The sequence below is a fragment of the Protopterus annectens genome, chromosome 5.part0, assembly GCF_019279795.1.
Source record: "Protopterus annectens isolate FY-2018-M chromosome 5.part0, PAN1.0, whole genome shotgun sequence".
Classification (NCBI taxonomy): domain Eukaryota; kingdom Metazoa; phylum Chordata; order Ceratodontiformes; family Protopteridae; genus Protopterus; species Protopterus annectens.
Window position 1 is genome coordinate 466,348,090 of NC_056735.1, and position 22,128 is coordinate 466,370,217.

The 22,128-nt window shown below is 38.5% G+C and overlaps 1 protein-coding gene across 9 annotated transcripts in view; it reads right to left on the bottom strand.

Annotated features, from left to right (window-relative positions):
• Window positions 1–22,128, bottom strand: part of DMD (dystrophin) — a 9,298,038-nt gene that overhangs the window by 7,873,541 nt on the left and 1,402,369 nt on the right. For all 9 annotated transcript variants that reach the window (XM_044072398.1, XM_044072396.1, XM_044072400.1 and 6 more), the window contains exon 4: window positions 19,422–19,499. In XM_044072398.1, coding sequence (XP_043928333.1) covers window positions 19,422–19,499 — 78 coding nt within the window. The remainder of the gene's footprint in view (window positions 1–19,421; window positions 19,500–22,128) is intronic.

Consider the following 22,128-nt stretch of genomic DNA (forward strand, 5'->3'; position numbering starts at 1 on the left):
ATCTGTTGTAATTAGAAGGCAATAACAAAGGACAGAGCATGCATAAGGAATGGATCATAGGTTATAGATAGAAATAACAATAACTGGGATCTGTTGTAATTAGAAGGCTATAACGAAGGACAGAGCATGCATAAGGAATAGAGCATAGGTTATAGATAAAAATAACAATAACTGGGATCTGTTGTAATTAGAAGGCTATAACGAAGGACAGAGCATGCATAAGGAATGGAGCATAGGTTATAGATAGAAATAACAATAACTGGGATCTGTTGTAATTAGAAGGCAATAACAAAGGACAGAGCATACATAAGGAATGGAGCATAGGTTATAGATAGAAATAACAATAACTGGGCAGCTATCAAGATAGGAAATGAATAGCTGAGAATTAGGAAGATGGACTTGATGAGCTAAGGAAGGTATAGTTAAGAGATAATGAAGTGGAAAGGATGTGACCACTATTAATCTTCAACAACCATATGGGAAACGGAGATGGAAAGATGGTGAATGATAACACAACAAGTCTGAAATGAGGAGCAAGTCATGGGGCAAGTAGGAAATGTAGCAGCGCAGTGCAGGAGGTAGGCACTGTCATCACAGAAGGGATGGCAATTAACAAGATTCTAGTGGCAGTCAAGGTAAAAATTGGGGTACTACAATGGAGAATACAAACAGAAGGAGTGCCCTTCTTAAGTGACACCAATCCCAGGATTAAACGTGTCATGAGACAAATACTGTCCATGTCATTCGCAGAAAAAAAAATAGGTGATGGTCTATGTGTGAGTAAGTGGGATGGCAGCAACGGCAACGGATTGGCAATAACATATTAAATAAGGTGGCAAGTAAATCTTTAGAGGAGTTTCATTGTATGGCAGCATAATTATAAATTCTACTAGTACTTAGTATTAATATTCTCAGGAAAGAATTGTCTAATGAAAGTGATGGTTCAGGTACTGAGGAAGGACACAGGAAACAGGCTTGAAAGAGCACAGGAAATATGATTCTTGGGCTGTAGGTGACAGCAGGGAAACATGAGGAATTAGCAGAGAAAGGTTACATCTCAGTTTTGACAGTGCAGAGGTAAGGGCCAGAAAGGATTACAGTGCCATTAACTACATGGATCTTACAAAGCATTGTTAAATTACAGCTTATAGTGCCCCAAAACATTAAAATTAATAAAACTTACTAAGCCTTGAAAGGCTTTCCAAATCATGCCTAATGGAAATGTTAATGCTTTATAAACTGTTAGCACTACAGAAAAATCTTGAAATGGCAGTGCTATTCACATGCAGCTCATTGGGTTACAACACTACAAATCTAATTCTGATTTTATGTTTCTTTCTGAATATACCAAGAATTATTTAAAAAAATGCTACATCCTAATTAACAGGATTTATTCTACAATCCTGTTAAAGTAACACGTGAAGCATCAATAACCTATATGGATAGAAGTGATTATACTATATAATTAGGTTTAGTTGTCAAGTTTTCTTCCTCTGGGTCATTAAGAAGAATGACTGCTGGAATCTCAGGTTGTAAAATCTTTCTTTTCATATACATAGTGTAACATTGCAGATGAAGAATGGGATATATGGCTTCAAGTGTACTTTGTCTGCAAAGTTCCCATGATAATCTAGGTAGTAAACTAATTGTATTAGTGAGAATAATGACTGCCAATTAAGCTTGTAAATAAGGATGGAAACCAGAAGGCTAAAGGCAGGAAGCTGGTTCCACAATCAGAAGTTCATTGTGGGTTAGTGCTGGGGCTCAGAAGAAAGTATTGCAGTTTTATGAGTTTGATGACCCAATTGTGCTAATAGAGAATTTACCATGAGACACATTCAGGAAAAAAAATTGTTTGAGGAGTGGAAAAAAGTTCTGAATGTGGTTTACAGCTGTGAATTTTAAAAATATGTGGTTTACTGGACGGATTATACATCTATTGGATGGAGGTACCTTTAAGGTTTGTAAACCTCAAAAAACGTACCCAAATATCGTGTTATGTTGTAGTATTTTTATTTGGAAATGTAAATGAGCTGTCCTTCATTTATTTTGGCAATAGCCTTGTCTTTCATTTGGAGCCCTGTCTTTGTTATGCGTGAAGAACTTTTACTGGTGATGTGGTATGTACAGTGGCACTTTGGTGGGAGAACATGTCAAAAACAGGTCCACAGTGTTCATTTTCTGCCAAGCGAATGGATGTCTGAGCTGAATGTCATGAGGAATTTGGTACCAAACACTAGAGTTTGAGCAAGTTTTCCTGGGAAACCTAAGCTCGCTGCCCCTATTTTGTTCTTGAGAGTGACTGATGCTTCTTACTGTATTCTGTTATGAACCTGCCAGCATGGAGGAGCTACGAAAGTCACTTGTATTGTAGAAGATAGAGACCTTTTCGGTACTGACACAGTTGTAACAACAGGTAGTGGTTCGGGCGAATGTCATTGCTTCCTCCAGACTTCCCCCAGAATTGTTCCTACCTTGAAAAATCTAAGTAAAAAAGACAACATAAAGTCGTATCTAGTGAATTTAATAAAGTATATTATGTAGGATAAACTGGAATAGGTCTGAATGGTCCAATATTCTTTTATAACAACTAACAAGTGAAACATCAATAACCTATATGGATATGGATAGAAGTGATTATACTATATAAAACTTAAAAAAATAACTTTTAGCTAGGGCTGCAGTAACTTCTTCAGTGTAATCCACAAAATTTCGCAATTGGAATTTTAATGCTGACAAGCTGTTAATCGTTAAGATACACAACTTAAAACCTTATCTTTGTAGTTAAAATCCAGTAAAATGAAAATGTTAAGAAATTTTAGCAGTGAAGAGAAGTAAAAGTGCATTACCTAATAATATGAGAAAGCAAACACTACAAAGTGATTCCAAGTCATCTGACAAATTATTAACATTAGTAGAACAAACTAAATGGTTTGTTTCTAAATCTGAGGCCGCAGTAAAAAAATGTGAATATCTTATGAAAAAAGCAATAAAGACTTAATTTGTTTCAGATGTCAAAGTTGAGGCTACATAGCCAGATTCTGTGTAATTAATTCTGAAGAGAATGCTAGTACATGAAACATGAAAACTGATATGCATGTTGCAAATGAAATGGTTCCTATGAAATGTGCTACAATTGAAGCTATGATTATTGATATAACGCTGTCTTTGTATTACAACTAAGCTAGTCAAATGCACATTTTTAGTAGTGAAAGAACTTCAAGCTTTATTGGATTCTGGAAACTGGATTACCATTGGCAAACCCTCATGTCCAGCATATAATAAAAAGCTTAATAATAGGCAAAAGTTAAATGTGTATGTGACCACAGTGATAAAAATAAATTATCTTTAACACGCAAAATTCTGAAAGTTATCAGAAAAGTTTTGTATAATGTGGCTATCCTTTCTGATTTAACTAATAATTTCTTAATAATCCCTGGAATGAGACTGAAGTGGGATCCAATGGAATCAGTGCTCTACCCATTCAAAATAAAATAAAAAAAAAAAAATATATATATATATATATATATATATATATATATATATATATATATATATATATATATATATATATATATATATATATATATATATATATATATATATATATATATATATATATATATATATATATATATATATATATATATATATATATATAGATATATTTATTCACAATTTAAAGCACTATAGTTGATACTGGAGAGAGGAACATTTTCCCATGGAATTGAAGGCATCAAATAAGAAAGAAGTAAAGAAACACCTAGATATGATCACTGAGTTTTAGAATGGGGGGGGGCTGCCGGCCACTGATACTCTTATAGAGACTTACAATCCACCAAAGAAGAAATGAGTTACCATAGAAGTTACAAAAGGTTATGGAATCTGTTCTGAGATCCTTTATATTACCAGAAATCTGCAGTAGTGATGCAGTGACCAAACACCAGTACTGTAATACATGTTAGCAGGGTAAGTGAAGGTGGGTTGATATGAAGTACTGATAAAGAAAGGCAGTAAGTACAAAAAGGACAGCTGCAATTTACTTATTTAACTTATTTATTTACTGTTATTGTATTGTGTTTGTTGGTTTATTAGTTGGGTGTACTGTTCCTGTGTTCCTTTTCAACAATGACTCAAATGCTTTCAAAACAAACATCTACTGATTTGGAAGAGAAAAAAAACAGTTTAAAGGATACCTTGTCTTCAAAGAAATGGCTCTGGCAATATAGAATATCATAACACCAATATGTAATACTACAAGAGTACAGGTTCAGAAAAGTACAATGCATGACAAGATTTCACAATAACATAATATCAATATCCTGTTAAAAACACAGATAGCATATATCACTTCTACATTATTCTGTCAATGAAAAGAAGGAAACATTTCTTGGTAACTGAAATGCAGAGACTGAATGGCCAAAAGATTGGACTTGTATATATCAAGTCTGAGATGCCATTATTTGGAATATCCCCCTTTCTCTGAAGTATGGTGATCTCAGAGTCTGTCTGGGGTTTGTTGGAGACTTCCCCCACATGACTGGTGCAGGGGAGCTTGTGCCCCCTGCAAAAAGAATTTTTAAGAAGACTCTTCTCTGGGTTCTTGTCTTTTTTTCTGGCTTTTGGCACGTGGCATTTCGAGTGCCAGCATTTCAACAGGAACCCATTTCTGTGGATAGGTAGCAAGCTGAGTTTCAAAGAGGAAAAACTAAAGAAACTCTACCTGAAATACAGGTAGAAAAATCCTTGTCAACAGTACAAAGTCATAAAGTATGCCTGGATCCATGGCACAGAAGGATGGAGCCTTGACTGTGAACCAGGCAACTAGGGTTCAGTTGGTAGCCTTGATAGTGGAGGAGCCAAGCTGGTACAGGAAGAAGTAAATGAGCCTATCCTGCTCATTTTGTCAATAGGGAAGGTTGTATGCATTCAATGTCAAACAAACATATTGTGATTTCATTGGTGGAGACAATGGAAACAAGCACTCATATCTTGGGGGAAGAGTGTATGGAAGGTATATCCCTTGTGAAAGTGTGGGGATGTCCTCTGCTATCACCGCATTATATGCTCTGCCTCTATACACAGTCAAGTGCATGCTGGAATAGTGTAATGAAAGCAAAAAATGTTCAAACCATAACTAATGGCTGTCTAAACGATGACATCTCACAGATGGCCCTCATCCCAGGGATGGGATATGAATGTGACGAATGGCTGAGAGATGTTGATCAACAGAATAAAACAAAAAATTAAAGACAGTATGTAAGATTATTTCTGTGAATAAATGAGGGACTAAGGGAGTGTTCCCAGAGATATTTGTGAGAATTTTGAAAATAATATAAATAACATATAAACTAGTCTGCAACCTTACAGAGTGTGATAGTCACAGTATTAAAATATTTATTTACTTATTTATTGATTGATATTTGATTACCAGGACAGTCCAATTGGGGTAGAAGCCCATTTTCATTGAAGGACTGGGGGTAAGCACTCCAAATTACTATTAAACATTTTAAGAACAATAATTTTACAATCTTCAAAAATGAAATAAAAACATCTGTAGTTTAAATAATTATAACAAATTAAACATAAAATAAAAAATATTGGTTAAAAATCAGTACAAGGTATATAACAATCATTTAATAGTTATAGGAATTTTAGACAGTTTGTAGAGAAACTAAAGGTAAGTTAGTCTAATACAAATGGGAATTGCAATATGAAGCGAGGGATAACATGCTTATGGTATATTTAGAGAGAAAGTCAGGAAATAGAATTAGATTTCAGTAAGGAAGTAAGTGAAGGAAGAGTAAGGAGGTATAAGGCATTAAAAGCTACTTGCTAACATTTATGGACATAGTTTGTCTTGGGTTTGAGCAAGAACAGAGCCAGATTTTGCTTAGAAAGTCTTTCAAAGTAGTTTTGAATGATGGGAGGGAAGGTATAGACCTGATGGATACAGGTAAGGAGTTCCAGGCCTTAGCATCCTTGTATGAGTAAAGACAATGCCCAGCAGATCTGCTAGGTTTGTAGACAGACAGCAGTTTTTGGTCACTAGATCACAATGACCAACTGGAAAAGTAGTTGTGTAGAATGTTTTTTTAGTGCTGGACAGGCAGATGGATGCTGGATAATTTTATAGGTGGCAGGAAGTTATGTATATGTTAGTTGATGTGGCAGTTCTAACCAATTAAGACTTTTCAATGCTTATACAGTGGTGGGTTCTGAAAGAGGTATGTGCTGCAAATATAGCAACTTTGTTATATCATTATTCAAGTTTTAATTTTTCTGAAGCCTGGAGGTTAATAAGGATGGGATCACCATAAAGAAGATTGGTGAGGAGATAAGTAGTGGCAAGTGTAGCTTTAATTGCATTGGTGAGAAAGGTTTTGGCTCTGTAAAGTATCCCTAGTTTTTGATGGGTTTTTCATATAGAATTTTGTATATGTAGGTTGAATGTAAGATTATCAACCACTAACACCACTAATAGTTTGCTACGAGAAGTTACTTCAATGGTTGTATCATCAAGAGAGAGGACTTAAAATTTTGTTTTATTTTTCACGAGAGAGAGATTTGGGAAAAATAGTAGCAGTTTGGTCTTTTTTGGGTTGAGCATGAGTTGAGTTACAAAGCCATTTTTAGTGGCTGTTAAAGCTTCCTGAGTATTTTTTTTGTTAGGTGTACCCTGTTGTGAGATGTCCAATGAGAGTGGAATAATCTGTCTATTATATTAGAGTGGCCTGTTGGGTAGAAGTATAGAGGGTGATAGTGAAAATGTTAAAGAGGAGAGGACCAGGGATACAGCCTTGTGGTACACTGGTGGTGATTGGGAGATAATTAGAGAGCATGGAGTGCTATTTTACTGACTGATTCCTATTGGACAGGTAGCTTTTGAACCACAGAAGGGTGGGATGACAAAGAGTTAGTGAGGACATCTGAAGTAGAAGTTTGTTGTGACAAACAGTGTTAAAGGTTTAAGATAAGTCTACAAATAAGGAAGAGAATAGTTTGCCATTATCTCTAGCTTTATTGTCAGTATCTATATAGGTTACTAGTACTATGGGAAGAGCAGAAGCAATGTTGTGTAGGGGATAGGAGTTCTTCCTGCAGGAGATAGTCTAGTGATTGTTTTTGAATACATTTTTCAAGTATTTTGCTGAGGGAGATAGATAACAGAAGAAATTCAAAAGATGCTTACATTATGCACAATACAAGGGTAACAGAGAGAATGCTCAAGTGCTATATCTTAAACGACACAAAATTATTAAATTCTTCTGTGATGAACTGCCACCAACCAGTAATCAAGAAGCCTCAATCTTCACCACTGGCAATGGGGGGGGGGGGGCATACACTGGGAGGATAATAGGTACACACACAGTATTTCCAGATGCAGCTGTCTGCATCAACTGCAATTTCCCTTAAGAGCAGGCAGAGATCACAGTCAGTCCGGGGCTGGTTTCTCCCCTTTTCTCCAGATCCCCAGTAAGACTCCCCACTGGCACAGCTATAGAGATGAGATTTCAGCTGAGTAGCCAATCCAAGACCTCCAAGCACCCTCCAATGTCAAACCAGTGCTTGGTGTTCCTGCCCAAGTAGCTGACACACACACTATTTCAGGTTTGATTTGTACAGCAGACGAGCGCACGCACACACACACACACACACACACACACACACACACACACACACACACACACACACACACACACACACACACATCTGGGAAAAGCTGGCTCGAGTTTACTAGCTATGCCCCCTTTTGCCAGACTATAAGGTAGTTATCACTGCCACCAGACAACTCGTATTAGCTAATTCAAGGCCCTTAAAAAAGGGTGCCCAACCTTTCTGTGTAATATTAATATTAATACAAATGGTGGTTTGACCAAGAGCAAGGTTATTAGGAGTAGCCCATACAGTGTCACCAAATAAATATGCAAGTACTCTCAAATCTTAAGTATGCCTCACAATGATTAGCCACAATGAAAGGTTTAAATATATTTAATAATAAATAATAAAAGGACAAGAAAACACTCCATATATATAAACAGTGAGATCAGAGGTCAAAACCCCAGGAAATATTCAAAACAACATTGCAAGACAGTTTCAAATAAATAAAGAAAAATATCTAAACTATGCTTCACTATATTCCTGACTGAATCTAAGAGCATTACTATAGCCTAGTTAATTTACTTAAGAGCAAGACAGATGTGTGGTGAATGGATCTTCTAGTTGTTGTCAAGTCCAAGACAGAATACAGAATTAATATCTCAAACATTACAGCTGGGATAGCTTGCAGAATGACATTGTTTCTTGTCATCTGACTATCCTAGGTGAAATCCCCACTGCTGGAAGCTAGCAGTATTTAGCATCTTCCTGTGAAAATACACAGACATCAGATCTTTGGCAGATGCTGGAAGTCATAAAAGAATTGTAGTAATTTTGGACTGTAATTATATAATTGTAGTAATTAGTTCACTTCTTCTTCTTCTTTCGGCTTTTCCCAGTTAGGGGTCACCACAGCGGATCACCTGTCCGCTCATGATTGGCAGTGGAGTTTTACAGTATTGAGTTGCCAGCCCGGTGCCCAACCTTCTACAGAAAGCACATACATGAAAGGACTCACACCTAGGGCCAATTTAGAGTGTCCAATCCACCTACAGCATGTATTTTGGATGTGGGAGGAAACCAGAGCACCCGGAGGAAACCCACGCGACCACAGGGAGGACATGCAGACTCCGCACAGGAGGCACCCCAGCCGAGAATCGAACCAGAGAACCTCTTGCTGTGAGGCAGCAACAATAAAACTGCTGCACCACTGCAGCCACCCCGCAGTAATTAGTTCACTCCGAAGACAAAACAGAAAGTTTCTCAGAATAGACATTGTGTCTGTAGCTGCCATAAAGTAATTTAATGCCAGCTATTTTTCTGAAGTTTTGCTGGACTGAAGTTAACCTCCTCTATTCCAGTTTCCACTGTTAAAATATATACATCTAAACAGTTACAATAGTGCATGTACATTTCTGTTTTCTTGCAGGAGGGCACATTGTGGATCTATTTTAAACACAAGCATTTTATATACACCATTTTGATAGTCACCATTGACATATAATTGTTTACAAACTTCCAGACAGCTGTGCTGGCATTATCTGCTTATGTCACACTTCTATATAAATCATGTTGATATTCACCACTGACATATAATTATTTACAAAACTCCAGATAGCTGTGCTGGCAGTATCCACCTTTGTCACAGACTCATCAGTTTTCCAAAACTAAAAACCATTTCAAAGTTTGAGAGCTAACCAGTGTGTGAACTAATAAGCTCATCAAGCCAAGGAAAAGCAAGGTACTTAAGATAATTACATATGCAAATAGTTATTAACATATACTATATTCCATCTCTGTTAAACAAATTAAAAATAAAAAGCCTTTATAACCCAAGAAGATTTATCCCATTATACATGCTACTATTTGACCTGCATGATGCTCTGGCTACCTTTCAGAGACTGGAGAAAAAACAAATTGAAGTCTCTACTCTGAACCTGACACTGCCCACCTAGATGACACAAAGATCCATTCAGGGGCCTGGAAGACTCACTTACCAAACACGCAGGCTATGTTAGAAAGTATAAAACAAGCAAACCTAAAAATAATAAATTCCCTCTTCACCTACATTCAAAATACTTCTAACACTCCACAGGCCAACTTACTTTCTTCCTCATAACAAGTAAATTGCTTCATTAGTTCATTCTTTACTAATATTCCCTTTACCAGCTCAATATTAGTATTCTTATTCTGAATGTATTCTATTCCTCCTTTATGTTTATGTTTTCTCTTTTTACTGTTGATTAATTTGTTGTGTGCAGTGCACAAAATGGAAAAAAAAAAAAAGAATTGCACTTCACAAAGTGGAGTTATAGAAGTTTGCACTAACTAGCAAGATACTACCTTATAGGTTCATAGGTTCATAGGTTGGTACTATGCTATCGGCCCAAGGGCCTATACAAGCCTAACCATAACATTTCCCTGGCCATTTCTTCCCAGAATATTTACTTCCCTGGTCCACTGTCTAGCAGTGCGACTAACGTATTCCCCGGGTGAATTTCCTATCTCCCATCCAGTCATCAAGGTTCCTTTTGAAGAGGGCCAAAGAGGCGCTCAGCTTGACATGTATGGGCAGTCTATTCCAGAGTATGGGGAGTCTCTGGGTCAGGAACCTATCCCTCCAGCATGTTTTGTTCATTGTGATGCCCAGGTTTAGATCCCTGGAGCATGTGGCTCTGAGGGACTGGGATTTCTTTAAGTGGAGCATGTCCAACAGCACTGGATTTGACATGGCCTTGTATGTTAAGCAGAGATCGCCTCTGAGTAGGCGATATGTAACAGAGTATTAATGGAGTTTTTTAGATGGTCAGCATAGGGCATCTGCTTTAGGCCTGTGATTCTTTTAGTGAGGTATTTCTGTAGCCTTTCCAGTTGTTGCAGGTGTCTTGTGAGGTACATACCAAACGGGGCATTGTACTCTATAATGGGTCTAATGAGGGATGAGGGATGAGTACAGTGGGACAATGACCTCCTTTTTTCTGGATGAAAAGCCCTTAGTGATGAGGTGTGCCACATAGAAGGATTTCCTGACTGTTGTGACTATGTGGTTATCAAAGGTGAGACCACTGTCCACCTGTGTCCCTAAGTCCCTTATCATACTTTCAGTGTTTAGTGTGCTGCCACTTATGTGGTAATTTATGGGTACTTGGTTTTTCCCAAAGGGGATAACTATACACTTCTTGGCATTGAGCTTGAGCCCATGGCTCTGGCACCAAGCATCTGTTTCTGTAAGGCCTTTTTGTAGAATAGCCACATCATTTGGGGAGTCAATAATGGCTCCCAGTTTGCAGACATCTGCAAATTTGTTTAGCCAGAGTCCCTTAGTGCTGGCCTGTACTTAAGAGAAGTAGATGCCAAACAAGAGCGGTCCAAGTACTGAACCCTGAGGTACTCCACTTGTCATTGTCTGGAGCTGGATTTTGAGTCGGCTACTTTTAAAGTGTGGGTTCTGTCAGTAAGCCAGTTGGCAACCCATCGAGTGATGTAGGGATTAATGCCCAGCTTAGTAAGTTTATCTATGATTCCAGAGTGGGGGATGGTGTTGAAGACCTTGGTGAGGTCCAGATAGGCTGTGTGGACTGCCTTACCCTCGCCCACGGCTCTGGAGACTGATCTGAAGAAGTCAATCAGGTTGAGGAGACAAGATCAGCCCTTTACAAAGCCAAACTGGGTGGGGGGTCCAGTGTTTGAAGGTTACCAATGTCTTTGTTTATAGGTTCCATGGCTTTGCAGATCAGGCTTGTCAGACTGATGGGACGATAGTTCCTGGGATCCAAGGTGGATCCCCCCTTGTGGAGTGGGACAACTGTAACTGTGCGCCACTCGTTGGGCATGAAGTCTGAGGTGAGGCTATGATTAAACATGACACTTAGGTGGGGTGCCAGTTCATTTTGTAGTTCATGTAGTACACAGCCCGGGATGTCATGGTCCCATGAATGCTGTAATCTTAGCTTTGGAGAGTGTTTTTTTTTTACCTGTGTGGCCGTGATTACCGGAATTTGGCAAACCTTTAATATTGAGAAAGGCCCTTTAGGGGGTGGGGGGGTGAAGTTGGCACCAAATTGATCTCCCAGGATATTGGCAATATCCTTGGGATCAGTATATTTGATACCATTATGTTGTAGCTCAGAGCAGATCTGAGCATTGCCATTTAGATTCTTGACATAACTATAGAATGCCTTGTGGCTGTCCTTGGAACCTATGTCAATTTTATTTTTGTAACTAGCTTTGGAGGATTTTATGAGGGATCTCAGCTTCTTACTGAGGCTGGTAAGGGAGTTTTTTGCATCCTGGGATTTTCCTCTTTTCTGCAACAGTTTCTTCCTTCTGTTGTATAGTTTGTTTATGGCAGGTGACCACCAGATTGGGTTCCTTTTTTGGAAGAGACCATCTTGGTTCTGTTTGGAATGGCATGATTCATGTACGAGTGGATGTGCTCATACAGTGCCTTTTTGTCGGATTCAGCAGTCAAACTTTCAGTTCCTGTCTGCATGGGTGTCATGAAGTTTGTCACTTCTGACTTGAGTATATGAAGTTGGCTTTGGAGAAGTTTTTTTTATGGAGGTTTCCCTACAGGGGGGTGGGGGTGGGATGTGGATGTCAAGGGTGATTAGCTTATGGTCAGACCTGACCAATGAGGGGGTGACTACTGGTGTGGAGCGTTGATCTCTCATGTTGGTGATGACCAGGTCTAGGATATTTGAGCCCCTGGTGGGACTATGGATTAGTTGGTCCAAGGCATTGGAATTTATGAATTAGAACCGTTGGGCAAAGGTGTTGGTACCAGAGTAGTTTTCTCAATTAATGGCAGGGTAGTTGAAATTACCCAGTATTAGGGTGTTTGGTTGTATCTTAATATTTTCTAGTATGTTTAGAAAAGTGCAGTGAGACTCTTAGGGCATGGTGGGGGATCTGTAGCAAGCTACAGTTTGGATTGCAGTCTTACCTAATATTAGTTGCACCTGTAGGATTTCAGATGCATTGCCTTTAGTGCTTCAGTCCTGGTTTGGTGGCTAAAAAGTGTGGTAAGAGTTGTAGCCTGGTATTAGAGGGGTGCGCTCTGGAGCCTTGAACCAGGTCTCAGTTACTGCACAGATATCAATGTTCTCCATTTTGAGAAGTGCCTCAAGAGAGTGCATTTTGAGGGTTAGACTTCTAGCATTGAGTAGCATTACCTTCATATTTTGCACGCTTATATCTGTTATGGTGGTGGTTTTGTCCTTTGAGCTTTTCCTAAAAAAGGCACTATAGGGGTGGCAAGAGCCTTAGCCAGTAACCTGAATCCCAGGGGCAGGTGCAGACCATCTCTTGCAAAGCATTCTGGTCTGTCGATCATATCGTCCCAGGCAGACAGATACTGAATCCCCTTTGAATGACACCAGAAACTTAGCCAATTGTTGAAGTCAAATCATTTTGTCCTTATACTGTGGTATCATTCTGGGCGAAGGCAGGATGCTGCTCAGGGCTAGGGTCATACCTGCCTGGGCCACATGATCCAAGAGCTCTTCCTTGTCTCTTTTCATGTAGTCCAGAGAGGTACATCTCAAGTCATTCACTCCAACATGGACAATGACAGAGTCATATTTGTACTTGCTGTGAAGTGACTTGAGTGCATGCATTTTGTGGTGGATCCTGGCACCTGACAGGCAACTGACAGTAATTTTCTCCTTGTTTAGCCTGGTGAGTGGGACATCAATGTGCCTGACTATGGAGTCACCTATGACTAAAGTGTTGGGTACATTGTCTTGCCTTAGGGGCTGTTGTTTGGTGGCACACTGGTGTTTTGAGCTATGCATCACTTTGATTGTGATTGGTGTTTGCGTTTCAGCTTTGGAGATCCTTGTTGGTTGGGCAGGTTAATGTTAAGGGCCTCCCCATTAAGTGGGTTTAGTGTTACTATGTGTGGATGTTGGTGGCATGAGTTTTGAAGGGCTATGTGTTGCTTGAGGTGTAGTGCAGGTGTTAACCTTCTCCTCTTGACTGTCTATCACAATCTTGGCTGGAGAGAGCTTTGCTTCCAGTTTAGTTATGTAAGCGCATCTCTTGCAGGTTATAGTGTTGCGCGGTAGGAGGAGAGGGGTGTCTGTGTACATGAGACAATTGCTGCATTGCCCTAGTATGCCCAGATTCACCATGTGGACAGGAGAAATCACTGGAAGCTGACCCTTGGACATACTTGGTTCAGTGTTTCTTCTGTAAAGTACAAGAGCTGTTTTCCCTTACCTTGGCAAGGTACTTTGAAATTATAGGCTGTTTAGTGCCTACGATTAATTTCTCCTTATTAACAAGGAGAATTGAGTGCTTGTATCAGTTTAAGGCTTTCTAGTGCTTTTGCGCAGGTTAGTTACAAGAAAGGTGGGTAACAAGCACTGATGTGAGCTTTTGAACCAGAAAGTTGAAAGAGATGGACAAACTGCCCAAATGGTCAATAAACTACAATTTCTGGGACAAAAACCACTCCTCTTGGGGTAGACAGGCTACCTAGTGCTTACCACTCCCACTGATAAGCTAGAAGGCTTCCCTTCAACACAGAAAGGCTTGGGGTGTACTTGTGGGCGTAAATGTGTTCTGTTTTGTACCAAACTACTGCTGTGTTTATTTACCACAGTGTTTTGCTGGAGATTTTCTGTATATAATAATGCTGTATTACTATATCTGCTGGAGCTTTTCTCCCTGATCCTTCTCTGAAAAGACATTTTACCCCAGTCAAACTATTCCCTGTAACCAAATGCAATAAATAAAATAAATGAATACATCCGGCATAACAGAAGTCAAATACTTGGGACAAATTTTAGGAAGACGGGTTGTAAAACCAGAAGGAGAAAACAATACGGGTCATAAAAACTGGCCTATACTCATCACAAAAAGACAAGTGAAAGCTCCTTTGGACTATCCATGTACAAAATGTGTGCACCTTATTTTTTAGTTCTCTGGCTGGGTGATGGTTATTAGAGAAGGTCAGGGTTATGAACGGCTTCCTGTAGGCCAGGGTTTGATTCCCTCAATCTCCATCTTCCAATTGTATGAATCTGAGCAAACCAGAAAGTAATCCTGGGTTTCCCCTGAAAAGGGAAACTGAGTTCAGGGAATTTACCTGTTTAACAATTAAATAAATTAAATGAGTCAAATCTTTTACCCATCTCCTAGCAGACCTCTAAATGAAGTGTAATGACATACTGAAACAAATAAAGCAGAAAATGAAAAGTATATTATACGCTAAACTATGTGTTGAAAGACTCCTGATTTGACAAAAGAATTTATTTTTCATACTGCTGCATCAGAAGAGATGTAGTACTCCAGGATACTCACTGTGAGGAATACCTTGTGTGCTGCATTAGTCAAAAGGTAAATACTGCTGGAAAAAATACACTCATCAAAGTGAATGTCTCATTGTGATGTGGACCTTTAATGATGAAATTACTACCTTTCAGATTGATACTTTAACTTAGTGGCACATTGTGCCTGTTAGAATGGCTGATTAAAGAGCAAGATGGTAATTCTTAGTTATCCCCATGGGAATTATCTTTCCACCTCTTCCAATGTATCATTTTCATCCTGGCAATATACTGATTGCCCATAAACCAGGTGGTTGTTTAGGTTTGACACACCATCTGTATGATCCCAAGAACTGCTAGATTTGTGCTGGGACCAGGGAAGCTGTGACATTGTGGTGGTAGGAAATGTAAGCTATATGCTTTAATCTGTGAAAATTCCCACCAAACAATAGACGTAGATGTACTGTTAATTAAATCTCTTTTCTAGTTGTAAGCAATGCTTTAACTTATCCCAGGGGCAGGATCAACCTCCAAGTCTGGCTGAGGCACAAAAGTTCTATCTGTATGTCAGAACTGGTAAGGCAGACCTGTCTACAATACCAGGTTTGACATACAGGGGGAAATGTGTGGACGAGAGGCCATCCTGTGTAGAAAATTCACCTATAAAGTATAGTTCTGAATGGTATCATTGCTCCATTTTCCTCATACAGGTCAGGAGTGGACCTCTGGGTCATTAGCCCACCAGGGAAGTAAATCTATATTTAAAATGGCATTCCTTCTTCAAAATGGGGAATAATACCTCTCATAATGTGGAACAGATTAGGAAAATGAGGAACATTTACTAACATTTTGCTAAAAACTTCAACTAGGAAGTTCACAGGATGGTTAATTGTGTTACTTTAAGTTTATAAAATATTCTGTGGAATATCCATTTAAAATGTTCCTCACATTGAATGTATGAGACTCCTGACTATATTAAAACATGAGTAGCATGGGCTTTTTATGACTAAAAATGAGAAACTTTCCTCATAATAAGGTACATTTGAGAGGTATGCACACTGCACAGAATGACAGGTGCACATAGTCTCATGTTCTCTTCCCCAGCTCTTAAAACTTGCAGTACAGCTCCATCTGTGGGTGTGTATATGTATATATGTAAAAACTGGCACTGTGGCATTCTTGCTTCCCAGCTGGAAGTACCTGCAGTACTTAGTCCTACATACAGATAGAGCTTCCACATCACTAGATGCCCAGTGGATTTCTTCATAATGCTGAGTCTCACAAATGTATAATGCTGAATTATTTCTGTGTTGAGCTTCACTCCTTTTTTACAATCAGGTGCAGCACTCTGGCAGTCCCCGTTAGCATACACTGATGCAGACCGGTTGAGCCCTATCTTTCAAACCCGGGCATGGAGTTGCTGTTCAGCATGGCATGTAATTCCATGCCAAAATCTTTAAGGAATTCATCTCCTGATGTTTGCATTATATATAATGACAAAAAATAGAGGCCATTCAGTTTTAGATTTGTAGCGAAACAAAGCACTGTGGCATACAAGTTTATTTGAACAGAAAGTACATACCATGAAGTCTTTTGAACTTCTCTTTAAGCAAGGTGCTGTATGGCATTACAGCAGATACAGCATATTAGAATAAACCATTGTGGTGTCACAAGTAAGTACGCCATTAAGTGGGGAGGAACAGCCCTGTGGGTTGATCTTTTTTTACTAATCCAAAGCCTTTGATGCAGTAACCTAATATCAGGCTTTCTGGCAAAATGAGGGATGTAGAAAGCAAGTGAATGACTATGTTGGTGGGTTGAATGGTGACTGAATAGCAGAGATCAGAGGGAGCACTTAACAGGGTGTTAACTGATGTCACTAATAATGATAAGTCATGTCACAGAAGGACCTGACCAGTCTGCATCTCTATTTATTATACTCACTCTGACTTTATATAAGTCAGATAAAAATGTATCACTCTGCTGAGAGTAGTAGGGCTGATGGAATGGATTTCTTCAATAAAACTTTTGGATTTTAAGCCTGGTCATGGTGTGGTTTTACCTGCTCTCTCTCACAGTACCTATCTTTGCTTGGTTTTGGCTGCTCAAGGTTCGAGTGTTGTGTACTATTTTTTCTTTCTTTTTTATTTTTTGATGGAGTAGTATTCAGTGAGAGTAGAATGCTACAACCATACTCCAAGAATTGTCATCCCTACCTCAGGCTTTCCACATTCACAACACTGCACAAGGGGAATGAGAGCCCTGGGTTTGATATGCACAGGGGGAGATTCAGGCTAAAGGTTGCCATATGAGAAGGATGTATCATCAGGATCAATGCAAGGCAGTAACAGTAAGCTAAATATATGAGTTTGCATCCAGAGACAGGAAGGTGATGATGATGCTTATAAACCAGTCACTGTCAAGATGACCCTTCAAATATAGTGTACTGCACTAGAGGCCTTCCAGAATAAAAACAGGTCACTTTATGAGAGAAGGCAGAAAGAATCTGTGTGTGGGCCAGAGGTAATGATGCATTATGAGACTGCAAAGCTGAATCTATTTTTCAGGTTGAAAAGGAATAGCAAGGGGGAGACAACATGCATATATATAAATCAAAATAGGAATGATGATGGGTTTGGATTGGATAGGAAGGCCAGGGCATAGAGAAGGAAACAGGGCAGCCATAGTAAGGGGGGAAGCTTATGCTGCGTGGTATAAGGCTAATGATGTTTTCTGACACTATTTCTAGCTATCTATTTGCCTACCTACACACACACACACACACACACACACACACACACACACACATATATATATATATATATATATATATATATATATATATATAAAAACTGTCTAGATGTCTATTTATTTTTATAATGCACATTGCACTTTTTAATCCGCATTTTTCATACTGCAAGAAAAATGTACTGCTTACAATTTGCTCGTTTTTCTCATTATATTTCTTTATTTCTCTATCTGTCTATATATCTAGCTGTGTATCTATCTACATATCTATCTAGCTGTTTCTAAATAGCACCTACGCTTTTCCTTAAACTGTATTTTCCATGTCTAAATGATATTACCACCTGCATTACTGAAAGAAGGCTATATGAATAATGGGTAATTTTGAATACTTGTGAATAGAAAGAGACAGATAACATGACATCAAGATTTATGCTCCTGCCAAAAAGACTGTCAAAAGAAGCAAACACATCAGAATGAGCTGTCAGCAGTAAAACAGTAAAGTGTGGAACATTTTGCAGACAGAATTTCTATGGAACATGTCATTTGGTTAACTCTACGTTTATCGGATCTCACCCATTTTTAAGTTTTTTTTGTTGGATTGCCTTTTGTAGAGAAGTTGCACCTCTTTGAACTATTGTTCTGAAGTGCAACACTGAAGCCTTTTTTGTTTATTTTCTGCTACAGAGTTTTGAGGGTTTTAATGTGGGTGTGTGAGAAATTGGGTTACCTGATGTCTTTCCATTGTGTTTATGAGTTCTACCTGCAGTTTGGTTTATTTAGTTTACTGCCGGCATTAATGCAGACAAGAACTGCCCATACCTATTTGTTTTTGCTTTCATGGTTAGATTTTTTTTTCTATTTTGGAATTTATCAATTTGTACATGGATGCTTTTACTTCTTTGTTACAGCTTTAGATGTTATTGCATTTTTTCAGCCAATACGTACGCAAATTTCTTTTGCTGAAGTTAGACATGTACTTCCAAAAGTAATGATCCATACTTGCTTAAGAAGTCCTCTGCTTTCCAAGTTAATCTCCTTTGCATAATCTAACAGAACTTTCTATAAATACAATTTTTGAGATAGTATACTAACCATCTTTTAGGGCAACAGTCCACTATTCTCACAGTAGGAACATTTTCCTAGATCCCCAGTGGAATGTCCCCATGCTCTACACACTAGTGGTGTGTGTGTGTGTGTGTGTGTGTGTGTGTGTGTGTGTGTGTGTGTGTGTGTGTGTGTGTGTGTGTGAAGTGCGCACGTGCACATTTGAGCACACACATCACTGTGGTAGTTAGCTGAAAATTCAAACAAAAATTATATATTTATCAAACAGCATGGAAAACATATTTGAGCTCAAGCAAACAGAATGATTTTATGTGTAGTAAGTATTTATTAATACACATACAGGTGACTCTTTTCAATGCCGAGATGTTATGACTCTGTTTCTTTGCTTCCTGTGGCTAGCATAGAAAAGCCTTTCAATATCTTTCTTTTTTAAGTGGATTCATGCTGTTTTTTTTTGACAGCATACATGCTTTGTAATTATTTCAGATATCTATCAAACTATAAATTGCTTATATTTACTTACTGGTATACCACTGTGGGTAGTAATATGTGAAATGATTTAAGTATTTGAGTAGTGCTTCACAACCTCCCTGCTGCAACGCAGAAGTCACAAGTGCGTCACAAATCTGCAGCTGCTCTAATTTACTGTAGGCCACATATAACCCTGTCATGAATTCTGCAATGGACTCTCTACTTCTCTGCTTATGTCGTGATCCTGTCTGTTGGATTACTTACACTGTTCTTTTGTAGGACCTGTAGCGCTCTGTTGACATTGTTGAGAGCATGGAGTCTTGTAGAGCCCTTCTCTTTTGCCTGCAAATAAAATAATACAAATTTGTTAGAAAATGTTTATAAGGAATGTTTAGACAGTACAGTCTAAGTTTTTCATTTTGCATATTTAGCCCTTGAAAGATTACAGTGGATATACTTCTTGGATATTTCAGGGCAAATAATCCTATTAAGTCAAGTATGAAAAAAAGTTATATTAGGTAAGCAAAGATAGTCTTGAGTTTCACAAGAGTTTTTGGAAGTGTTGCTTCAGAAGGCTGAGTTTGGAATTCACTGCAACTGCTCATCATAAGAACTGCTTTTTCCATCTTTGGTTGTGAGTATTCTGAACCGAGATCTGTAAACTGTATCCCAGCTAGTGAGTGACTTTACTGTGGCTTTGTTAACTACAAATGTTCATCTGAAGATGTATTCTGTCAGCTCATAAATATGGATTCTCAACTTTTAAGTGATTTCAGTATGTTTGCAACTTTTACTTCTTGCAGGCTACAATACAGAATGAAAACAATACCATATATTTATAGCAAATAAGATAAAACAAGTAATTTACACAGAGACACTTAGTTACAGTATCTAAGATACTCAAACAAACAGTCTTTCTGTTCCAAAAGTATTTTTTAAATAGCTCAACTAGGTTAAAAGCATTTCAAATATTTTTGTTGTATTGTAATTTCTTGAGAGTTAAGCTGCATAGTTGAAACGTAACATATAACAGCTGAAAAATAGGCCATAGATTATTACTAGACATGCAGTCCAGTGACTACTAAGGAATGCTGACCAAATTCTTAACTGCCCCTGTCTGTTTGGTTAAGTGATTTGTTCAAATGTCACACAGCAGACAAATGAAGGCTATGGGATTCAAACAATCTACCACCAGAAGTAGCTCTCATTAACAGCTCATAGCCATAATCTCCCACACTAATTGCCAAACAAACACACCTAGCCACTTCCCATACACAGTTTAAAACACAAACAAAGGACTTGATGAGAGGTGAACCCATAATCCCTGGAGTTACTAAACCAGTACTTTAATCCCTGAGCTAAAAGGCCACTTGTTCTTCAAAAATGGAGTTACTAACTTCAGTCAGGTCACCCCAGCTATAACATATTACTCTGTCCACGTTATTCTGAGTCAATGATCTAAACATGCTGAAGACGCAAAGACAGAGTGATACTTTGAAACAAATATTACAATGCTTAAGTAAAATAGCTGAGAGAATGGCAATATACAAGAGGGCAGGTCCAATGCAGGCAGTGTGACAGCACTAGAACAGCATGGTATGTATTTCATGCAAATGATTGCATAATGACATGCAAATGAAGGTTAATTTGCTAATGATAGTCATTGCATATGCTATAACAAAATTGTATGGAGACAAGATCCTGAAATGTATAATAGTGCCACAATGAGTGATGGTGATCAGCTTGTCTGAACACTATAATTTTCCAGTGGACAGGTGCAGACCTCTCAACCTCCAAGCACTGAAAATCATATCAGTCGCCATTAATCATATGAGATGGTCAGAAAGTGTAGCAATTTTTCACAATGGAATGTTTTTATTTACTACACCCTATACAGCTGGTGAAAGGGAACCATTTATTTAGGTTTAGTTTACTTATTTAATAAAGTATATACCCACAAACAGGTCTGAACATCAGTAAATCTAAGAGGATCAAGGCTAAATACAATGGTCAAAATCACAGTGCTATGCTAAATAGGAGGGCCACACTCACAGTACTATTTGCAAATTACAGAAGATGAGAGTTATGGACAGGGGTATCACTTATTCTAAGATATTGGGAGCAGCATCTTCTGTAACTGGTCAGCTTGTGTTAACGACTGACTAGGGAAGCAGGTCTCATGAAGTTGCATGTTACCACCTTCCACTTTAGAGAAGAGTCCTTCAGTGATTGAGATACCATCAGCTTTATGAATGTGACATAATTAACTACTGCAGTATGGACAGAAATATCATATGGTATATAGTAAATACAGACTATCCACACATGGAAATGACATGGATGTATGTACTGCTTACTTCAGTGGATACAAAGGTTGGAGCAAAATAACCATCCTTGCTCCAGGGAACATTCTGGATCCAAATTACTGTACTTTAGTGGAGTCAGCATCACATATCCTGTACCAGCTTTTTGATGTGATATGGCTGCATATTTAGGAGCATATTGTTTTTTTATTTTTTTGTGGAGAGGAAAGGTGGAAAGTACCAGTGATTATGCACTTTATGACATAGCACTTTTTCCTGAGGACTCAAGGCCATTAATTGTGCCCACACTGCCAGCAGTGTTGCAAGTACTTTACATGCTGACAAATATATCATCTGGAAGTACTTCCATTTTATCAACTACCAAGTGATGAGCAAGTTACCAGGTATTACATGCAGTGTGTCTCTATGCCATTAAGTTAGTTCACATGACTCCCACAGTTGGCACATGTAACAACCTATACCATCACTTTATGCAGGGTGACTTTCCAAAGAGTCGCCCAGTTGGTATTCACATATTGTATCCCAAACACAGTCCTAAATAGTCTATTTCCATTAATCTATGTAGCTGACAACTCATAAGTGTCCATATGTACTGCAAATAATGCAGAATACTCCTTGCAAATGTGGATAATTAGCTCCATCGACAG